Source organism: Globicephala melas, chromosome 14 (assembly GCF_963455315.2).
Source record: "Globicephala melas chromosome 14, mGloMel1.2, whole genome shotgun sequence".
NCBI lineage: Eukaryota > Metazoa > Chordata > Mammalia > Artiodactyla > Delphinidae > Globicephala > Globicephala melas.
This window is the reverse complement of record NC_083327.1, coordinates 81,846,223-81,865,787: the sequence shown is the minus strand read 5'-3', so window position 1 is coordinate 81,865,787 and position 19,565 is coordinate 81,846,223. Positions and strand designations below refer to the sequence as shown.

The 19,565-nt window shown below is 42.3% G+C and overlaps 1 protein-coding gene across 12 annotated transcripts in view; it reads left to right on the top strand.

Moving 5' to 3' along the window:
- Window positions 1-19,565, top strand: part of AGPAT4 (1-acylglycerol-3-phosphate O-acyltransferase 4) — a 1,427,829-nt gene that overhangs the window by 1,072,419 nt on the left and 335,845 nt on the right. For 11 of the 12 annotated variants that reach the window (XR_004038703.3, XR_009558681.1, XR_009558682.1 and 8 more), the window contains exon 8: window positions 6,161-6,222. The exons of the other annotated variant lie outside the window; for it this stretch is intronic. Coding sequence is in view for 7 of the 11 variants with exons in the window: in XM_030852990.3 (XP_030708850.1) it covers window positions 6,161-6,222 (62 nt within the window). In the remaining 4 variants the exon portion in view is untranslated. The remainder of the gene's footprint in view (window positions 1-6,160; window positions 6,223-19,565) is intronic. 12 annotated transcript variants of the gene reach the window in all.

Genomic DNA, 19,565 nt, shown 5'->3' with positions numbered 1-19,565 from the left:
CCCATAGCTCCAGGGTAGGTGTTGGCAAAGTCCTTCCCCAGGAGGGCAGACCTTTGCTATGGAGAAGGCTCTGGACACTTTTCACAATGCTTACTCTTCCCCTCCCTCTTCCAGTGCCACAAGGGGATCCTCACCTTTTGAGGACCTGGTGGATTTCTCAGAGATAAAGATCGGGAAAAATCTGTAAAACCTCGGCCCCTAGAGTTTCTCATTCTCACACTAGTCCACACCCCATTTATAGCAATTCATCAAAATTACTGTCTAAATGTTTCTACCAGTTTATTGTTCCAGCAACTTCTGCTCCACGTAAGCAGATCAAGTTGTGACTCACTGGACTTGCCTGTCTCTCCAGATATCAGAGAGGTGCTTTGCCCTGTGACATCAGTTCTGTGATTGGGCCAAGAAAAGTTAGTGATTTTCAGTTTGCCCAGATTTTTCCTATTATAAGGATGGGAGTAAAAACTTCAAGCCCTTTACATGTTAGAACTGAAAAAAAAGAAGTCTTGACCTTTATTTCTTAAGACAATAAATCATGTAGCAATTATTTCAACTAGCTGCTTCCCTTTTAACTAATTAAAAATTTTAAAAGAAATAGGAGCAACAGTCAATAGATATGGATATGCCATTAATATCATCAGCAATAAATACACTTTCTAATTTTTTTGGTCATTTCATCCTGCTTTCCATACATTCAAAGCTGCTGCTTGAGGTAAAGGTGGTGATTATTCTTAATAAAGGAATTGGCATTTAGAGTAACCAGTTTATCCAAGAGCATATAGCTAGCTCGTTGTTGCAGAGCTATAGCATCAACCCAGGCCATGATGACGATACCTTGTTTTAAAAGGCATGAAGCCCCAATTTTGATATTTCCCTTCTGTAATACATACCTCCAACTGCTCTATTTTCAAGTGGTGACAATGGCCGCAGGCTATTCTTTTGAGAAAATTGGATGAAAGGAGAAGGAAAGAGAGAGGATGGTAACTCTCTGCTCAAGGCTGGATTTTTGCTGAATTTTTAAAGGGGAAGATTTGAATACATATGTAGTTTGAAGTGAACAAGCTGCAGAGCAGCAGAGTTTGAGGAGAGTGAGTGAATGCTGAGTTAGACCATAATGAGCTGAGAGGGGACAGGTTAGGACAATTGACTAATGACTCTTGTTTTGAAGAGGAGGAACCATTTTCCCTTTTATCCTGGAGGAGTAGAGATGGAGGATACAGAGGGGTTGTAACTGGGAAGGGATATGAAGTTAGGGGTGGTACACTTGATAGTGGCCCCAGGGTGGGGGGTGGGCGTGGGGGGTTCTCTGGAAGGCTCTGAAGGTCTGAAGTAGAGAACGGGTACAAGATGTTCACTGGGGTATGCACCTGGGAAAGGAGAAGGGGGCAGGATTGGGCTGAATAAGAAGTTGAACTGCCATGCAGGCCCAACAAAGCCTCAGGCCATAAGCAGAGACTTGGGAGCAAATGTTGCCCAACAGCAGCTCATGTTGGGACAAAACAGATGGGCAAGTCCACCTCCCCCTCACCCAGTCAGCAGAGTCAGGGGTCCTGGGGAAGATGTGACCTCAGGCGAGGCAGCTCTCTGCAGCTGAGTAAGACCAGACTGCAGGCCAAGGCATCTCTTGATGTCCTCCTGCAGCTCGGCCACAAGCCTTCCTTGCAGGGGATCTGGGTCCCGCATCTCCATGTTCACCACAACTGCTTTACATTTTTAGACTTGTATCAAGTGAGGTCCTGTTTTGAGAATGAAGTGTTAAAGGTTAATTGAGAAGAATGGTGATGATTTGGAAGAGTCCCCAAGGGAGAGGGGAGAGGGTGCTGGCCAAAGACAAGTGACAGAAGCAAGTTCCTTGACAGTGAGTGGACCCCGAGTCTGCAGTAGCACCATTCTCAACAAGGATGCAGCTTCAGGCAGATGGTCTGAATTTCTTTTAGTAGATATTCTAGTCCCATTTTACTATACTAGCTGTGATTGGCAGAACTGGAACAGAGGAAGAAAAACAGGTGGTGATGTTTACCCAGAGCTGGATATTGGATGTTGGCAAAGAAGGTACAGTAGAGGTACAAAGGAATCATGGATTTTAAGCATCACTGACGTCTTCACATGTGGGGTTCAGGCTGGGGAGAGAGGTTTGAGGTCAGACAAAGTCTGCTTAACCAATAAGCAAAGTACACACAGGGCTGGAGGTCAGAGCTGGGCCCTCTGGGGTGAGGAAAGAGGAGGGGTGGAGGAGGAGCCCCTCCCGGGAGCCACAGTCACCGAGCTGGTGGGCAGTGACCACGCGGCGGATGACTCACCCATGGAACAACTGCTGTTGAACATCTCATCCAGCCAGGCCGTGTTCTAGGCATGGCGGATAGAGCAGTGACAAAACAGCAATGGTCCTGCACTTGTCGCCTTTGCATTTCAGCAGCAGGAGAGAGAAAATAAAGTGAATGTTACATTGGAACTGTAGGTTAGAAGATGCTGAGAGCTATGGAGAAAATACAACAGTGATGGGGATTTGGGGGGATGAAGATAGGCTGCAGTTTCACCCAGGATGGTCCTGCGAGCCCTCACTGAGAAGGTGACATTTGAGCAGGGACTTGAAGGAGGCAGGGAGTGCTGCATGCAGATATCAGGGTCGAGAGCTTTCCAGATAGACGGAGCAGCAAGTGCAAAGTCCTGGAGACAGCAGCCTCCCTGGGGTGGTCAGAGCCAAGAGCAGGTCAGCGGGGCTCAAGTGCAATGAGCAAGGGAGAGAGAAGGCTCAGGGGCTACACAGTGAGCCAGGCAGTGGAGGACCTTACACAGGCCAATGAGGGCCTTGGAGTTGACTCTTGGTGAGATGAAAAACCCATGGCGGATGGCATGATATCCAACGTACATATTTTAACAGGAGCCTCTTAACTGTTACCTTTTTTTATAAATTTATTTATTTATTTATATTTTTTTTGGCTGTGTTGGGTCTTCGTTTCTGTGCGAGAGCTTTCTCCAGTTGCGGCGAGCGGGGGCCACTTTTCATCGCGGTGCGCGGGCCTCTCACTGTCGCGGCCTCTCCCGTTGCGGAGCACAGGCTCCAGACGCACAGGCTCAGTAGTTGTGGCTCACGGGCTTAGTTGCTCCGCGGCATGTGGGATCTTCCCAGACCAGGGCTCGAACCCGTGTCCCCTGCATTGGCAGGCGGATTCTTAACCACTGCGCCACCAGGGAAGTCCCTTAACTGTTATCTTGAGAAGAGACTGAATGACGGTGCATGAAGGCAGCTGATGGCTGCTCACGGTCGAGGACATGACCTGGGCCAAGTAGACAGCAGTGGCCTCAAAAGATGATCCATTGTCATGTGTGTGGACCCTGTGTGAAGAATTTGGAAGAATTCAGAGTACACCATTGACCCCGGTCCTCACGTGGTCTTCATCTGCCCTCCTTCCCACCTCCAGGAACTTGTCCCTCTCTCCCTGCACTACTGCATTCCACGTTCATGTCTTGCATTTCTAGTTTTATTTTTAAAACCCATTTCACACTAGTTTTGTATCTGTCCATTTCCCATGCTGATGTTCCTGTGATGAGCACAGTTACAGATACCCCTCCCTGGTCTTAAATAGCTTGACCCCTTACAACTCTTCCCTTCTAACTCTATGCCGTCTCTATCCTTGTTTTTTATAGTTTATTGCATCCACCAGGTGTTTCAGGTAATTAGTTAGTCTTCTGTTAAAGATGTTTATATTTGAGCTATCACTGACATCAATCCTTTTAGTTATATCTTAGGAGAATGTTAAAATACAAATTCTGAAAATAGGCTAATTTTAAATTGTTTTTTTATTTTACCTAGCATTAAAATAAGTCAAATCAGTTTTTCTCAAGTGGGAAGAATGCTAAGGACCACTTGTAAAGGAAAAAGAATATCCTCTAAAACTAAGTTTGAATGAAACTATTTTTTAATGATATTTCTTAAATATGTCTAGATATAAATTTAGATAGAAACTTTTTATGCTTTATACAACTAGAAGACCCAAATGAAAATGTGTAAATTAAATATAAATGAAAGCACAAAACCAAAAGTATTCAAATTAACTCTATGAATTTAATATAGCAGATGCTGTCATCTTACTGAAACTAAGTCAGTGCTTGGGGTACAAACAGGGCCCTGAGTGGTCTGATCTTAGCCTGCCTATGACCCTGCCGCCTCTCCTCCTGTGCAGCTCCTCCCCTCATATACTTGGCACCAAACCACGGGACCCTCACTTGTTGGGAACTTGACCCTGGAATTCTCTCTGCCTCTGTTCCTTTCCTCATTAGTTGCATAAAACTAAAATATGCCTCCTTGCTCCCAAGGAGATCTAAAACTCAAGAACTGACAGGACTCTGAATTTCCACAGCAGTTTTTGGTTGAATGGCAGCCAACCAAATTATCCAGAATATACCTTTACTAATTGTTTAGATCAGAACAGCAACTCTGAAATGAACAACTTCTCAAAAAGAACCACGGTCTGCAAGTCTTCGTGGCCTCCAGTGGGAGAAAAACAGCTCAGTGTTTCTTGCAAAGGTCGGGATCTGGCTTTCCTTCTTTGTAGTATTGGACATGCGTGTGGCAATTAATTTACTAGGTTTTCCACCAAAATATTCACCTTGGGATTTCCATTTATTTTCTTGGACTCTTGTCAGGTGGTGACATCACCTGTTTACATTTTGTTCGTATTTGTAAAATTTTTTTTGTATTACCTTAGTGAACATTTACGAACCACTTTCTCGGAGTATGAAATGCAATAATGTCGAAGACGAATATATATTGAATATAGTAACAAAGACTAAATCTCCGTTCCAGCATTTCATATGACCACAGAGTTTCAGAGTTGGAACTAACCCAAGTCAAATTCATCTCTAAAATATTCTGCATAAGTAGTCATTTACCCTCTGTCTGGAAGCCTCCAGTTACTGGCTTATAAGGCAATGTATTCCATTTTTAAATTAGAAATTTATTCATATTGAACCCAAGTATTCCTGCTGTAATTTTACCTGTTCATTTTAATTCTACCTTCTAGAATAATGCACACATCTAATCCTTCTTGCAAAGGATAGCTCCTTCACCCTGCGGAGACAGTCGCCTCCCTCCACGGCCCGCCCTCCCCCAGGCAAACGTCCTCAGTACTTTCCACGTTCTTACATCACAATATGGAGAAATGCCTCAGCCTCAGCGGTGGCTTCGGCACATTTTCATACAACCCATTTTCCTTAATAGAAACGTCAACAGATTCTGTCATTCATAGATTTGATCCCAAAGAAACAGGTTTTTATATCAATTCTGTTTCCAGAGTTTATATTATAAGTGACTGCAAATTAATACTGTGGAATACTTCTATTTAAAAGGCAGGGATGGAACGCATTTTAAGTGATAACTAGTATGCCCTGGCATAGATAGATAGACAGATAGACAGATGTATATACTTATGTATACATATGTATATATATGAGTATGGTTTATTTATTTACTTATTTCTTTTTACAACTGAAAAAAGAAAATGTGAAAGCTTGCATAGGCTCTCACTGTCTGGGTAGCACTAGCAGATGATGGGCACAAGACTGCCCTGGCCCTCTTCCCAGGTCTTTTCCGTAAGACACACTTTCCAAATGGAAATGCAGCATCTTTAGGGTCTTGACAAGTCCTCCTGGAAGAACCAGGCAAGATTCTAAACTATAGCCGAATCCCATGAAGACGGGGCGTCCAGATGCCCCATCTTCATCCTTCACTCTCGATGTGCAGAAGCCCAGCCTGGAGGCTGAGGAAACAGGATGTGATAAATAAGTGAAACGAACCTACGTGTGCCAACTCCCCATCTCTGGCCCCATGAAATCCTGGCTCTATATTAGGGATAAGTGACATGCTGGGCAGAAATGACACAGTGTCCTAAGGCCCCACAAAGGCCAGGTCACAATCAGGAGGGGAGAAAAGGCCTGGCCAGGGTCACGTGTGGCTCCTTCCTAAAGAATCACAGTGGGGGGCAGGCTGCAGGCAGAGTGCCCTCGGGCGTTTGCTGTCTGGAGGTTGGTTAGACTGTTTTGCAGGTAAGCATTTGTGTCCTCCCCCAAAGCGACACTGGTCACTGTGAGAACAGTGCAGTGAGAACATAGTACTGCACAGAATGGGAATAACACGTTGGTGATTAACTCTTCTTCCCAACAGCTGGCTGCCCCAACTCCTTGATTAAAGAGCTCCATCACTTCAGGATTCTTGGAGAAGAGCAGGTGAGTCAGCCTCTCAAAAGCTACGCCAGAGTGTTGTGGAAGATAGACAGTAATGAGGCCGTTTGGGCTCTCTCCGGGGAGGCAAGGGGTGTCTCCTGACCCTCAGCGCCTGAAACGGGAAAGGGAGCCGTGCAGGGGCTATGTGTGGGAACACTCTTTCCCTCTTCTATCCATCAGGCCTGACAGGTTATTAATTGGTACATCTGCTACCTGCCAGAGCATTACATCTTGGGACGCGGCAGTAAGCAGGTACAACGTAGTGGCAGATAAGCAAATAAGTGCCGAGATGAATTATGCCTAAGACATCGAGCATCACAGACAGCCCTGATTTGATGTCTGTAGGTGGATGTACAAACTCTTTTCACCAGAATTTTATATTTTGTGTGTTACCTGTATTGCACTTCAGCCGCTTTGTCTATGGATGTGAACATGTGACTTATATACAAAAGCTGGCCCATTTAAAGTTGATTATTTAAATGTTGCGTTGTGCTCAGTGAAACATGTCAGGTTCTAGGTAGATGTGTTAAGTTAATAATTCAGAGTGCTAAATATTACCTAGATGTATATGTATAAACACACACACACACACACACACACACACACACACACACACACACACACATACTTGACCACTTAAAAATAAACCTCCTAATCCTCATATGGAATTACAGGCTCCGTATTATTATTATGTTAAATCTGATATCAAGCTATCCTTGAAATACTCATGCCATATAGTTTACAGCATGCTAGTTGACCTATTTTATACTCTCGTATTGATTTTTACTCGCAAAGGTGGTCTTTGCCCACTCTGACCAGAGAACATGCAAATGGAGACGTGGCAGCTCAGTTTTGTCAACAGATTTTTGGTTTGTGTGTTTTTGTTTGGTATGTGTATGTCGCAAAGTTGGACTGCCCATTTCCAATATGAGATTTCAAAAGGGGGATTAATTAGGGGAGGATGAAAGGCTGGAATCATTTCCAACTCCTTGAATTAGCAGGTTACAGTGAGCCTCATTCATGTTTTCATACTGTAAATTTCCAGAATAGAGAGCACGGGTGTTTATTCAAATACAAGCAAAATCAATTATCCTCCATTGCAGGTAAGAGCTGATAACAGACCCCAAACATACCTATTTATGAAAACACCTGTATCTCACAGCTATTTTCCTGTGAAAGCCTGAGAGATTTCTTATAGCAAGAATCATTGATTGTTACCCTGAGATTTCTGCTCAGGTAATGGAAGCTTCTCTTCTAACTTGTACCAATATTTGCAAATTGTTTCCATGTTTGTTTTAGAGTCATTGGGTGATGAGTAGGGAAAAAAGCCAACTATAATCATCTCCTTAGAGTTGCATAAAATTCAAGCCACTTTGCATTTTCTTAGACATTTAATCAAGCCATAATCAAAATCTATATTACTCTGATCAGTTGTGCTACATGGCCACTTAGTGCATCACAGCAATATTGATTTTTATTTCCTGAAAAACCACATTTCCTTCCTTCCTTCTTTCCTTTCATTCGATGAATACTTAACTGTGCACCTACTCATGTGCTGTATGCCATTCTTGTTTACAGGGACAGAGGAGTGAAAAAGAAAGCCCTCTCAGGCTCACATTCTAGTTGAGGAAGGCTGTTACGTTACATGCACACAAACATGTTCAGTATATAATATGCTAGATGGTTATCATTGCCATGGAGAAAAGTAAAGCCAAAAAGAAGGATAATGAGTGCTGGCGGTTGGGGGAGCTGAGATTTTATACAAGGTGGTCAGGAAAGGTCTCACTGAGGCAGGTGCTAGGTGCACGAGGACCTCAAAGGTGCAAAGGGAAGCACCATGGTGACATCCGGGAAGAGGTTCCCAGGTAGAGAGTAAAGTGAGTACAGAAGCTTTGAAGCAACCGTATGTAATGCTTATTTTATGTAAAAAATATTATAAAATATAAGTTGTGGTTGGAATAAAGTAGGAAGAAATCCAGGAGCATGTAAAGTGGGAGCCAAAGGAACAAAGCATGTCCTGATCAAGCAGGATGCAGATGGGAAGTGAGCCCTGGAATTTGAAACTTGGAGGCCATTGTGACCTTGACCAGTGGACTGGTGAGGGTGAAAGTCTGCCTAGATTGGGTTCAATGGAGAGGGGAGAAGAATGGGAGAGAGAAAATCTAGATACTTTTTTTTTTTTTTTTTAGGAATTTAGCTAAATGAAAACAAAGAAATGAGGTAGCTGCGGGTAGGGAATGTGGCATCAAGAAATTTTTCATTTTTATAGGAAAAAAAATGCCATGTTTATGTGCTGATGGGAATGATTCTGCAGAGGAACAGGGAGATTGATGATGCAGAGGAGAGGGGAGAATTTCAGGAGCAATGTCCTTGATTCGACAACTAGCAGAGTTAAGGTTTGGCCAGAGACGAGAGTGGAGACAGCTCAACCTCGTAGCCGTGGGAAATGCAGAATATGTAGGAAGATTTTTGCTGCTGTTTCTCTTTTCTCGGTGAAATAGGAAGCAAAGTCATCAGTTGAGAGGGAAGATGGGAGAAGAGTTTTATAGAGATAGGAAAGGATGATGAAAGTGTCATTTAGGAGGCTAGGGAGTGAATAAGTGTAAAAAACGAATGAATTTGGAGCAAGATCAATCAGCCTGACTGTTTTTCTGTCACACTGAACTGTGTAGGCACAGATGCAGCAAAGGCAGAGGGTCAAGTTTAACCAGCCACACGAGTAAAACAAAAACAAGAGAGAGGCAAAGGAGCTCTTTGCTGGGCAGACCTAAGGGAGTGAGTGTAATGACTGAGCCTGAGATGTCAGCTGGCTAAGCAGAGAAGAGGGGTGAGGGGAGAAAGGGATGGGGAAGAGGTGGGAGGACCCACCGGCTACAGGTCCCAGTGGGTTCAAGGAGGCTTTGGAGTTTGGGTTTTTGAAGGGTTTAGCTGGAAAAGTAGGTGTTGGCCGAAGAATGGAATACTTAACATTGAGATTGTGGAGGTGGTGCAGTGACTGGAAATGACAGGGTCAGGGGAGGACCAGGAATGTTGCTGGCTGAGTTAAGGTAGCCGACGAGATGACTGCAGAAGTTGAGGGCATGGACTTAAAAAGCCAGGGTGTTGGAAGTATGGCCCATGTGGACACTGAGCTCCTCCAGAACTGGCACCAGAGCAGACTTGGAGAGAGTTCTGGTGAGTCAAAAACTGAGGCTTCTAGAAACAGGACAGGGAAGGGAGAGAGAGACTGAGGGAGGTGGGCATCAGTAGCTGACTGCAAAGGAGAAATAGAGCACGAAGAGCGGTTTGAAAATCCCAGCTGGAGAGTTTGAGAAGGAGAAAGGAAAACTGTTCTACCTGGGGTGTTGCAGGTCAAAACTCGGTGGTGCAGAGGGTGCAGTGGAGAGAACATTGGAGGGGCTGCAGGGGAAGCAGTGTCCTGAGGTGTGAGTCAAGCTCAGTGAGGGAAGAATGTGAGAAAAACACTGAGAGAGTGTAAGTTACAGGGCACTTACTGCTGACTGACTCCGAGTTCCCCATGCTCAGAGGCAGGAGTTGGGGCAGCTGAAGGACAGGGTGGGGAAAAGGGGTGGACAGAGCTGTGTGTAGGATTGAGGGTCAGACCGGAGAAGTGACAAGGGAGCCAAGGATCTCTTGGTGATGGATACAAACAGGTCACATCAGCTAGGGATATTTCCGTGCTCATGAAACATGACAAAACGTAGTGGCCTCAGGGCAGATGGTGGCACGAAGTCCGGAGAGGGAGCAGAAAGTTCCAGCCCCAGCGCTCCTGCCAGTGGGGGTGGGCGGCCTCAGCCGGAGCTGCTGAAACTCTCAGGCTGTCTCTGGGTGCTTGAGGCAACTTAGATTACTTGATGAAACAAAATGTTTTATTCTGTGTTACAAGTTCCCTCTGACAAATCATTGTAGTCTCTAACTTGGCGTTTTGGTTTGTCAAAAAGGAAGAGTAATGCTAGGTCATCTCTTAGAACTTCTGTAAATAAATAAGACTGCAAAGTAAGTTGCAAATATTAAGTACTACACTAAAATGTTTCTGATTTAAATACTGTTCACACTCTATCAATAGACTAAGCTAGTAGCAGCAAAAGTAGACACTAAAATCAGTGTAACAGGGAACTGTATTCAATATCCTGTAATAAACTATAATGGAACAGAAAAAATAATAAAATAAAGTAAAATCAGTGTAACATGCACTTAAAAGTGAGTTGGTGAAACCTGTACAGATACTGGTTAATTACTGAACTCATTACTGGACGGGAGAGATGCTGACCAGTGTCTGACTGCTTTGTCTGTGTTTCCTTCCGTTTTCATTGACCTTGAATAGGCACTTGCTTTTTGAGATCTGGATTAAAAATAAATCATTATAAACACTATAAATCATTACCTTCCTAAAATAAAAATGCAATTAAAACTCCTTGGAATGTAACATATTGCATTTACTTTAGCTCTGGGCCCTGTCGCTGATTTGTGTTTACGATTCACATTCATAAAGCACCTTTCGTTCCCCTCACCCACGCCCACCAGGGCCAAACTACTTGGCAAAGATATTATCACACTGCAGGTAAGTAAAGCTCCTCTAAACTTCTAGGTGAGCCCTAAAGAAAACAGGCATGATATCTGTAAGTCCACAGGATTTGGAGAGTCTTCAGAAAAACTGCATCTCAGACGTACTTCCACTTTTACCAGCTGCCTCCTCTTTGGGTTTAATCACCAGAATTTTAAGGAAATAACCTTCATTTATTCAACAAACATTTCTGATACCTTTTGTACTGTTATTGTGCTAGTGTTGGGTAAAACGGTAAACAAGGAAGTCACAGGTACAAATCATGATAAATGCTAAGATGTAACCTACTTTGGATAAGAAGTCAGGACCTCTGAAACATGAAAGTTGACAGGACACCCACCATGGAGTGAGCTACGATCACGGGGCTTAGGGGAGAAGAGCCTTCCAAGCAGAGTAAAGCACGTGTTCTGTAGCCCCAGAAGAGGTGAAGAGCTTGCTTGGTTCAAGCCGCTAAATAAAATTAATGTGGCTGGAAAACAGTGAGCAAGAGAGACCGTGATGAATGATAAAAACCACCTGCACCACGTGGGCCATGGTCAAGAGTTTGGATTTCATTCTGAATTCAATGGGGAATCCTTAAGAGTTGAAGCAGGGGGCTGGCATTATCCAAATTACATTCTAAGAATGTCAGTCTTGTTGCAATATGGACATGGTCTGGATGAAAATGATTGGCAGAGGAAACAGAAAGAAGTGACTATTCAGAGGTAGAATTAAAGGTCGTGGTGATTGATTAGCTATGAGTCAGGGAAATGAAGGAATCCTACAGCTCTATTAACTGAGATGGGTTTGATTGTAGGAAGGTGAAGATGAAAGCTTGGAATCAGGGTTCAATTCTGAATATCTTTGATATGACTGAAGCATTGAGAAGGAGACAAGTAGGGATTTGGATGTGTGAGTTGGAGCTCAGAGGAGAGGGAGGTCAGGGGTCAGAGACAGATAAATTTGGAGTTGCTGGCATGTAGGTGGTATTTTAAATCCATGGCGGTTGCGAAAAGTAGGTAAGAGAGGAGGGACCACGGATGAACCCTAAGGAGCGCCAGCATTTGGAAACTTGGTAAAAGAGTGGCAGCCAGCAAAGGAGACCAAGGAGGAGCCTCAAGTTAAAGGAGTAGAAAATCCAGAGATGTGTCATGATGGAGCCAAGAAAGGAAGTGTTTCCCAGAGGAAGAAGTGGCTGTTTACGTGAATGCTGATGAAAAGCTGAATAAGATGAGGTCGGCCAATTGTCCTTTGCATACGGCAACATGGAAGTCATGGGTGGCCGTAACGAGCAGTTTTGGTGGAGAGTTGGAGGCAAGAGGCCGATTTTTATGGGATGAAGAGTCAGCAGAAGCAGAGTCAATTTCTTCTAGAAGTTTTGTTATGAAAAGGAAAAAGGAAATGCAGCAGTAGCAGGAGGGTGCTTTACAGACTGAGGAGGCTAGAACTTGTTTTATGTTCATTGAAATGATCCAGTAGAGATGGATTATTTGATGATTCAAGAGATAGATGAGCGAGCTAAAGAAGGGAAGTACTTTAGAAGGTGAGAAGGGTTTGTTTCGGATCCACAGCACAGAGGGGGTAATTGACCCTTAACAGGGATAAAGCCACTTTCTTTGTTGTAAGAAGACAGAAAGGAACAGGTGAGTGTGGGTGCAGGTATGTTGGCAGGTGTAGTGATGCGGAGGGGAAAGTTGGCGTCTAATGGCTCCATTAAGGCAGACACATTTTTCACTGCTGCATCTTCTCCACATAGATTTCTTGACACATAGAAAATGCTTAGTCTGTTGGTGGGAATGTAAATTGATACAGCCAGTATGGAGAACAGTATGGAGGTTCCTTAAAAAACTAAAAATAGAACTACCATATGACCCAGCAATCCCACTACTGGGCATATACCCAGAGAAAACCATAATTCAAAAAGACACATGCACCCCATTGGTCACTGCAGCACTATTTACAATAGCCAGGTCATGGAAGCAACCTAAATGCCCATCAACAGATGAATGGATAAAGAAGATGTGGTACATGTATGTAATGGAATATTACTCAGCCATAAAAAGGAATGAAATTGGGTCATTTGTAGAGACATGGATGGACCTAGAGACTGTCATACAGAGTGAAGTAAGTCAGAAAGGGAAAAACAAATATCGTATATTAACACATATATGTGGAATCTAGAAAAATGGTACAGATGAACTGGTTTGCAAAGCAGAAATAGAGACACAGATGTAGAGAACAAACGTATGGACACCGGGGGGAAGCAGGGTGGGGGTGGGATGAACTGGGAGATTGGGATTGACATGTATACACTAATATGTATAAAATAGATGACTAATAAGAACCTGCTGTATAAAAAATAATAATAAAATAATTTTTTTTTAAGAAAGATGCTTAGTAAATATTTGCCCAATAAATGAATACCTCATTCGTGACTTCTGTCTTCTTAGTGAAGTATGAAGTAAGATGTCCAGAGAGGAAAGTGGTGGGATATGAGCAGTATGGGAAGAAAGAAGAGAAAACATGCTACTAGAGAAACATAATACAATCATCAAGAAGTTGTAAATGCTCATTTGAAGTCTGTGATGAGTAATTTAAGAGAAAGCAAGCAGTGGCCAGGGAGAAAGTATTAGGTCAGTTCATGAGAATTCTCAGTGAAGCTGAAGAATTTAAGCCATGTCCGTACTTCAGTAAGAACACCGGGAAAGGAAAGACAGGAGATGATGGTTGGAAAGAGACATATTTGGAGTTTGGATTTCAGAGGTGGTACAGTTTCTCATGATGACAAGGCCCAGGAATGAATTGTAACAGTAGAAGAATTGTTTTGAAAAGGTCCCCAGAGATGAGAAGGTAAAGGAACTGAAAGAAGAGGTTGATGGATGGACAGTTCAATCCCTAGAATGATGAGAAGAATAGGGGCAGAGATGAAAATCATGAACTAGAAGCTAAAGTCCCGAGAATGAGGGGCTTATCCACCTATGTCCATTGCAGGTGATGGCAGTGGGGAGAGGACAGGGGTACATAGCCAGATGGCATAAGATTCAGAGGAGCAGTGGGGTGGGGTTTTGCAGGAGAGAGGGGAGCAAGGGTTTAGGAACATCAGTGAGGGGCCAGGAGACAACCAGCTCCAACTCTGGCTTTCAGGTGTGTACACCTGAAACAAAGGGCAGCCTTCACTTTAGAGGGTTGCAAGGAGATGGACCAGTTTCAGTTAAATCGGGTAGGAGAGAGAAACCTTTGAAAAGCCTGATTATACGGGAGAGCTTGTTCATTGTGGAGCAGGAATTCCAGGGGACAGAGAAAGGGCTTAGGGGAGAAGGGAGGCTCCTATTGGAGAATATCGAGACCTTTATGGGAATGAGAATAGTAGGGGATGCCTAAGTCTCAGAAGTCAATAATGATGTGAGGCATGATGGAATGAATTCTGATGACCTTGGGAGGGAAGTAGGTACACAACCAGGCCACCTGGCTGTTGCCGTCTCACCTGGCTCTTACCATCTCAAGTGTGTCTCTTGGGCATTAAGGCAACTTACTTGGCCTTCACTTCAGAACGTTTCCTTGGTATCATAGGCTTGCTGACACCAAGGAAAGATAGTGATAAATGTAAATCCATGTAATATAATCGAGAAGATCATTTTTTAAATTATTTGGGTCATCAGAGTTCAAATCAATTCATTAAATGTGCAGTGGAAATAACCCGTTTCATTGCCTCAAACTGAAGCCTTACACAAAACTTCCCAGACGATGATATGTCACTCTTCCCCTTCCATTGGCCTCATAATCACCTTGAAACCAGTATAGTTGCCTCCAGACTGGAGGATGACCAGAAGGGAGAGATGTGAGCATCCCGTGTTAGAGAAGCAAAGGCCGGGAAGAGACAGGGAGGAGGGGGGGTGCAGGTGGCAAAACCACACCCTCTCAGGGAAGTTCCATTTCTCTGAGGGTGAGGCTCTTGGATTTGGAGACTAACAGCACTGCTCACAACCACTTCTCAGGGACTATAGTAAAGGGTAGAATAATTTGTGCCCACAGACAGCCTTGCCCTCTGCCAAGGGCCCCATCAGGAGGTGTGCTTAGCAGACCCGTTTGCAAAGCTCCCAGAAGTCTCTGAAGTCACGCCCTCAGTAGAAACTCCTTCAGGGAAAACGGTTTGCAAGTATCTGCTTTCACAGCCTCACCCTTCCTGTGGGGCACTGCATGGCCCACAGCATGGAGAAGGGACAAACAAGTCAATTGGTTTTGACCTCCTTTCCGGAAGATTCCACGGCTACTAGAAGTTGAGATATTTTTTGGCATCATGTCGTCTGAAACATCTGAAAAAGAAAACCCTTGTAAATTGCAATCCAGGATACAGTCTGTTGCTCTAATTATATTTCAGGTGTTGTTTGATCTGTTTTCTCCTGGCATTTAATTTCAGCCATCCTAATGATGTTTTTTTCTAGGCGATGAAAAAGGTCCAGCCCTTTCTCTAGCCAGTTTACTTCATCAGTCAATGACAGGTGTCCAGGGATGAAAAGTACATTATTAGCAACGAAACTGAGAATACAAACTGCAATGTGACAGGCACCTCCACAGGGGCTGTCACCAACTCCCCGGGGCTAACTGCTTGCACATGAAGAAAACTAAGATTACTGAGAATTTAAGGAGTGTTTTTTAAAATTCTAATACATAAAGAAAATAGGGTATTCTCTACTTAGCACTGGGAAATGGATTAATCATAAATTCATGTTCCTCTAAAAAGTTATTTTAGACTTTGTTTAGCCAAAGAAGAAGTGCTGTAATAAACCGTTTTTCATTAGTTTCTAAATGATAACGAAGGAATAGTGAGCTGAATTGTTGTTAATAAAAGGGAAAAAAAGAAAGTGGAGGCAGCTTGGTATCGGGGAAAGGGTGGTCTTTTAGAGCCACAGCACTGAGTCCCTGCCCGTGTGAAGCACAGTGAAGGACTGAATGTCTTTGTGACTCAGTGACCTCACCTGTCACTTCTAGGATAGACGGAGAGTGAAATGCATAGGCAAAGTGTGGGCACAGTCCTTGGTCATTCAGTGAATGGTATCTCTGATGGGGATTTCTCTCCTCCAGGGGGAGAGCAGGAGACAGGTCCTGGGAGGGAATCCCTGGGTGCTTGTGGCTAAGACCTCACAGAAGCCAGAATTTAGTGGGGGAAAAGCAAGAACAGCCTGTACGGGTTGCTTTTGTAGCTGTACCTGAGCGCCCCCAAAAGGATACTCTGGAAAATTCCATGGCAGAACACAAACAGCCCCCTTCCCTGCTCAGAGGATTTGAAAGGCTGCCATGGATTGCTGACAAGCTCCACCTCATTTTGACAGAACATCTGCCTGTTTTCCCAGATTTTAGTTTTACCTAAGTATCCCTGTGCTTCAAATTTGCTGCAGTTTTAAAATTTAGCTTCCTTCTTGCTGTCTTTTCTTAGGAAAGCATGCGAATTAAACATCACGATGAGCCGTTTGTGCCCTCCTACATAGGACAGGCCTTTTGAGTGGTTTTCCAGCAGTGTGGGGTATTTGGGCCCAGTTCCTCCCCAGCCTGACCCCGCGGGTCACCACTTGCACTTAGCATAGAGACAGTGGCCAGCAAGGAAGGGGAAGCTAACTGGCCTCCATGGGACCTGGGACCTGGGACCCTGGCTTCATTATAGAACATTATTCTACCCAACCCAGCTCCTCCAACTAGCAACAGACCACCAAAGTGCAACCTCTGTTTGCTTATGCTCTCCCCTGACTCATTTTTAGATTCTTAAAATATGAGTTTATTGAAACTTCTGTGAATTTTATACTTTAAAATGAATATTTCCTGTTCTTAAGAGAATCCATGAGCATACACATAAAAACTGAATAATTTATTCCCCAAATAAATAAAATATAAACCATACCAATGAGTTGAGATTTTACCTAGATAAGTCATCTAACAGAATGTATTTTCACTATAATCTGACAAAATGTAGGAGGAACTTTTAATTTTTTTTCTTAGGTGCAGAACAGTATGCTTTGTTAATATTAACATTTATTTTAAAAAAATTTTGCAAATACCCTGTCATCTCTAAATTATCCTAGTTATCTGTCTGTGGAGTATCCACTTTATGGAAGTATATCTAGAAATTTGCAAACTAGTTTTATTAACAGCTTAAACAGCGTAAGTTGGCAAGTAAGTATTAATATACCTATCTACACGTACACAAGCACACACATGGACACTCACTGTGATTCCAAAGACAAACAATGCCTAAGTGATTTTTAGAGAATTTGCTGCTTTTGAGCTCACCTGAGAATGGACTCCATACAGACCTAGTTCACGTTATAAATTAATCACATTCCTCCAAGTTAGTTCTATTTATAAATGCTATTCAACAGTGATAAGTAAAAAAGCCCTAGGAAATAACACAAGCAGTGTCAAAGGATCAGTCGTCGTTCCTTTCCACCATTTGCAGTCCATTTATCACTTTACCACTGTTGTGTGTATTTTACACTCAGATGAGTACAGACATTCTGCTCTACTTCATGCTAACTTGTCACAACTCTCCAATAAGTATATAGTATGTTTCTTCCGGTGCACGCTCAACTTTGTGCCAGTAAGTGGTTGAAAGGAATCTGTGAAACTGTGGGTCTTATCTTAAAGAAAACTACATAAGGATCTCTGCTAATAACATATAATGTAATTACATGTCTAAATTGTTTCCTTAGGGTATTAAACTTTTTATGAATACTAGAACATTATTGGTCTAGGTCAAATGTTTTTCTTATACATTTCACAATGTTAAAAAAAAGAAATGCATTCAGTAATTGTAGGTTTTGATTCAGATGTTGTGTGTACTTTTTAATCAGAAATTACCAGACATGTAAGCTAAAATATTTGTCTTCCTTTAGAAAAGGAATTGTAATATAGATTGAATATAATAAAGTTATTTCTTATAAATTCCTTAGTTAATGAATGGAAACAGGAACATAGTTTACACGTTCTGTCAGAATTTGAGACTGTAACACATGTAGTCAGCAAGAATTTCTATAGAGTTAGTGCACTTTGTCCATAGGTTAATAGGTTAACTTCTTCCTAGAAAAAATATTATCGTAGTAATAAAATTGCTTAACTAAATTAAATAGATAGGTGATCTGTCATCAAATCAGTAAATAGCTAATGACTTAAGATCAATTTATTTAAACTAGAAAATAATTTATGTAGGTAAAAATCATCCTATACCACTCTGTTATTAATTCCCATTGTCACTGATTATTTTATTAGAATTCTTTAAGAATGGAGTTAAATTTTATTAATTCATTCTACAACAATTTATTGTGTACCAACTATGGACAAGATACTGTGCTGAATTCAGGAATACAAATACGTGAAGGAAAGCGGGGAGTGCAGAGGGTCTACAGGAAGGCCTGAGGGGCTGGAGCACGTAGGTCCCGTGACTCACAAAACCGGTAACCAGTCAAAGACCTCTGTCAGGACAAAGCCCCTCACTGAGTAAAGGGAAAGAGAAAGTCCGGTTGAAAATGGGGTATCAGAGTGGGGAGATCACAGAAATTGAGCCCTCATATTTTTTAACACTGCCCAAAAAACCAAATAGGAAACTGTAGAGCCATTAAGAGCTATTCTGAATCCTTCTTCCTCCTAAAATTTCAGAACTAATTTCACGTAAAGGTGAGCGACAGAAAGGAACAAAGTAAAATCCCAACAGAAAAGAAACAAGGTCAAATGCCACACAAAGTTCTTAAGAGGAGATGCAGAGTGAAGAGCAGAATATTGTCCTGAGAGGCAGTGAGAGTGTGTCAGCCGGTCATGCCCACCAACTGGGTGAAAACTAAAATAACTATTCCAAAGGGAACTAAGTTATTAAGAAATTTCACAAGTACAAATAAATAACAACGGACATAGTCTTAAAAGAAATAGACAGTGAAAAGAAAGAAAATTCTAAAAAATGAAAATAAAGTAAGATAAACTAACTTTACCCAACTTCTAAATCAGTCAAGAGAAGTTGACTGATTTAGAAATTAGGTAAAAAACGTCCAATATATGTACACTAGAAAGCCCACAAGAAAAACATCAAAGCAAGAGAATGGAGTAAATACTAAAAAATTAAATTCAGTACAACTTTCCTGACATAGCATGCATATGAATATTGATCAGAAAATGACCATCACCAAGACATATTCTAATAAAATTACTAGATTCTAAAGAAAAAGAGAAAGAAATCCTTTGGGCATCTGAGCAAAAAGATCAATTCACTTATAAAGGAAAACAATAAAATCAGATTGTCATAAGCTTTGCCCATAACACTATGTATCAGAACATAGAGTAAGACATTTAAGATACTTAAGGGGGAAAAAATATGAACCCAGGACTTTATACCCAGCCAAACTCATTTTCAAGAATCAAGGCCCCAAATAAACTGTCACTGAGCAAGAATTCAGTGAACATTTTTCCAATGAGATCTTCCTGAGGAATTTATACTAGAGAACAAGCTTCAAACAACCAAAATTGCTGATCAGACATTAACATAAGGACTGGTGATGAGTATTGTGTGTGTGTGTGTGTGTGTGTGTGTGTGTAGCGTTAAGATTACATGAGAATAAGGAGAAAGAAAGCATAGTATGAAATGGCCCTATGTCTCAACAATTTAGATACAGTGTTATTGGAAAAATTTGGCAGGAGAATGGGTAGAGCACATGAAAATATATTTGAAGTTTTTAGTAATCACATTCATGGTGATAATATTGTCATTCTTATTCCAAAATCATGGTGTGTACAATGTGAGCTAAAGCAAGTGAGCTATTATGGAACA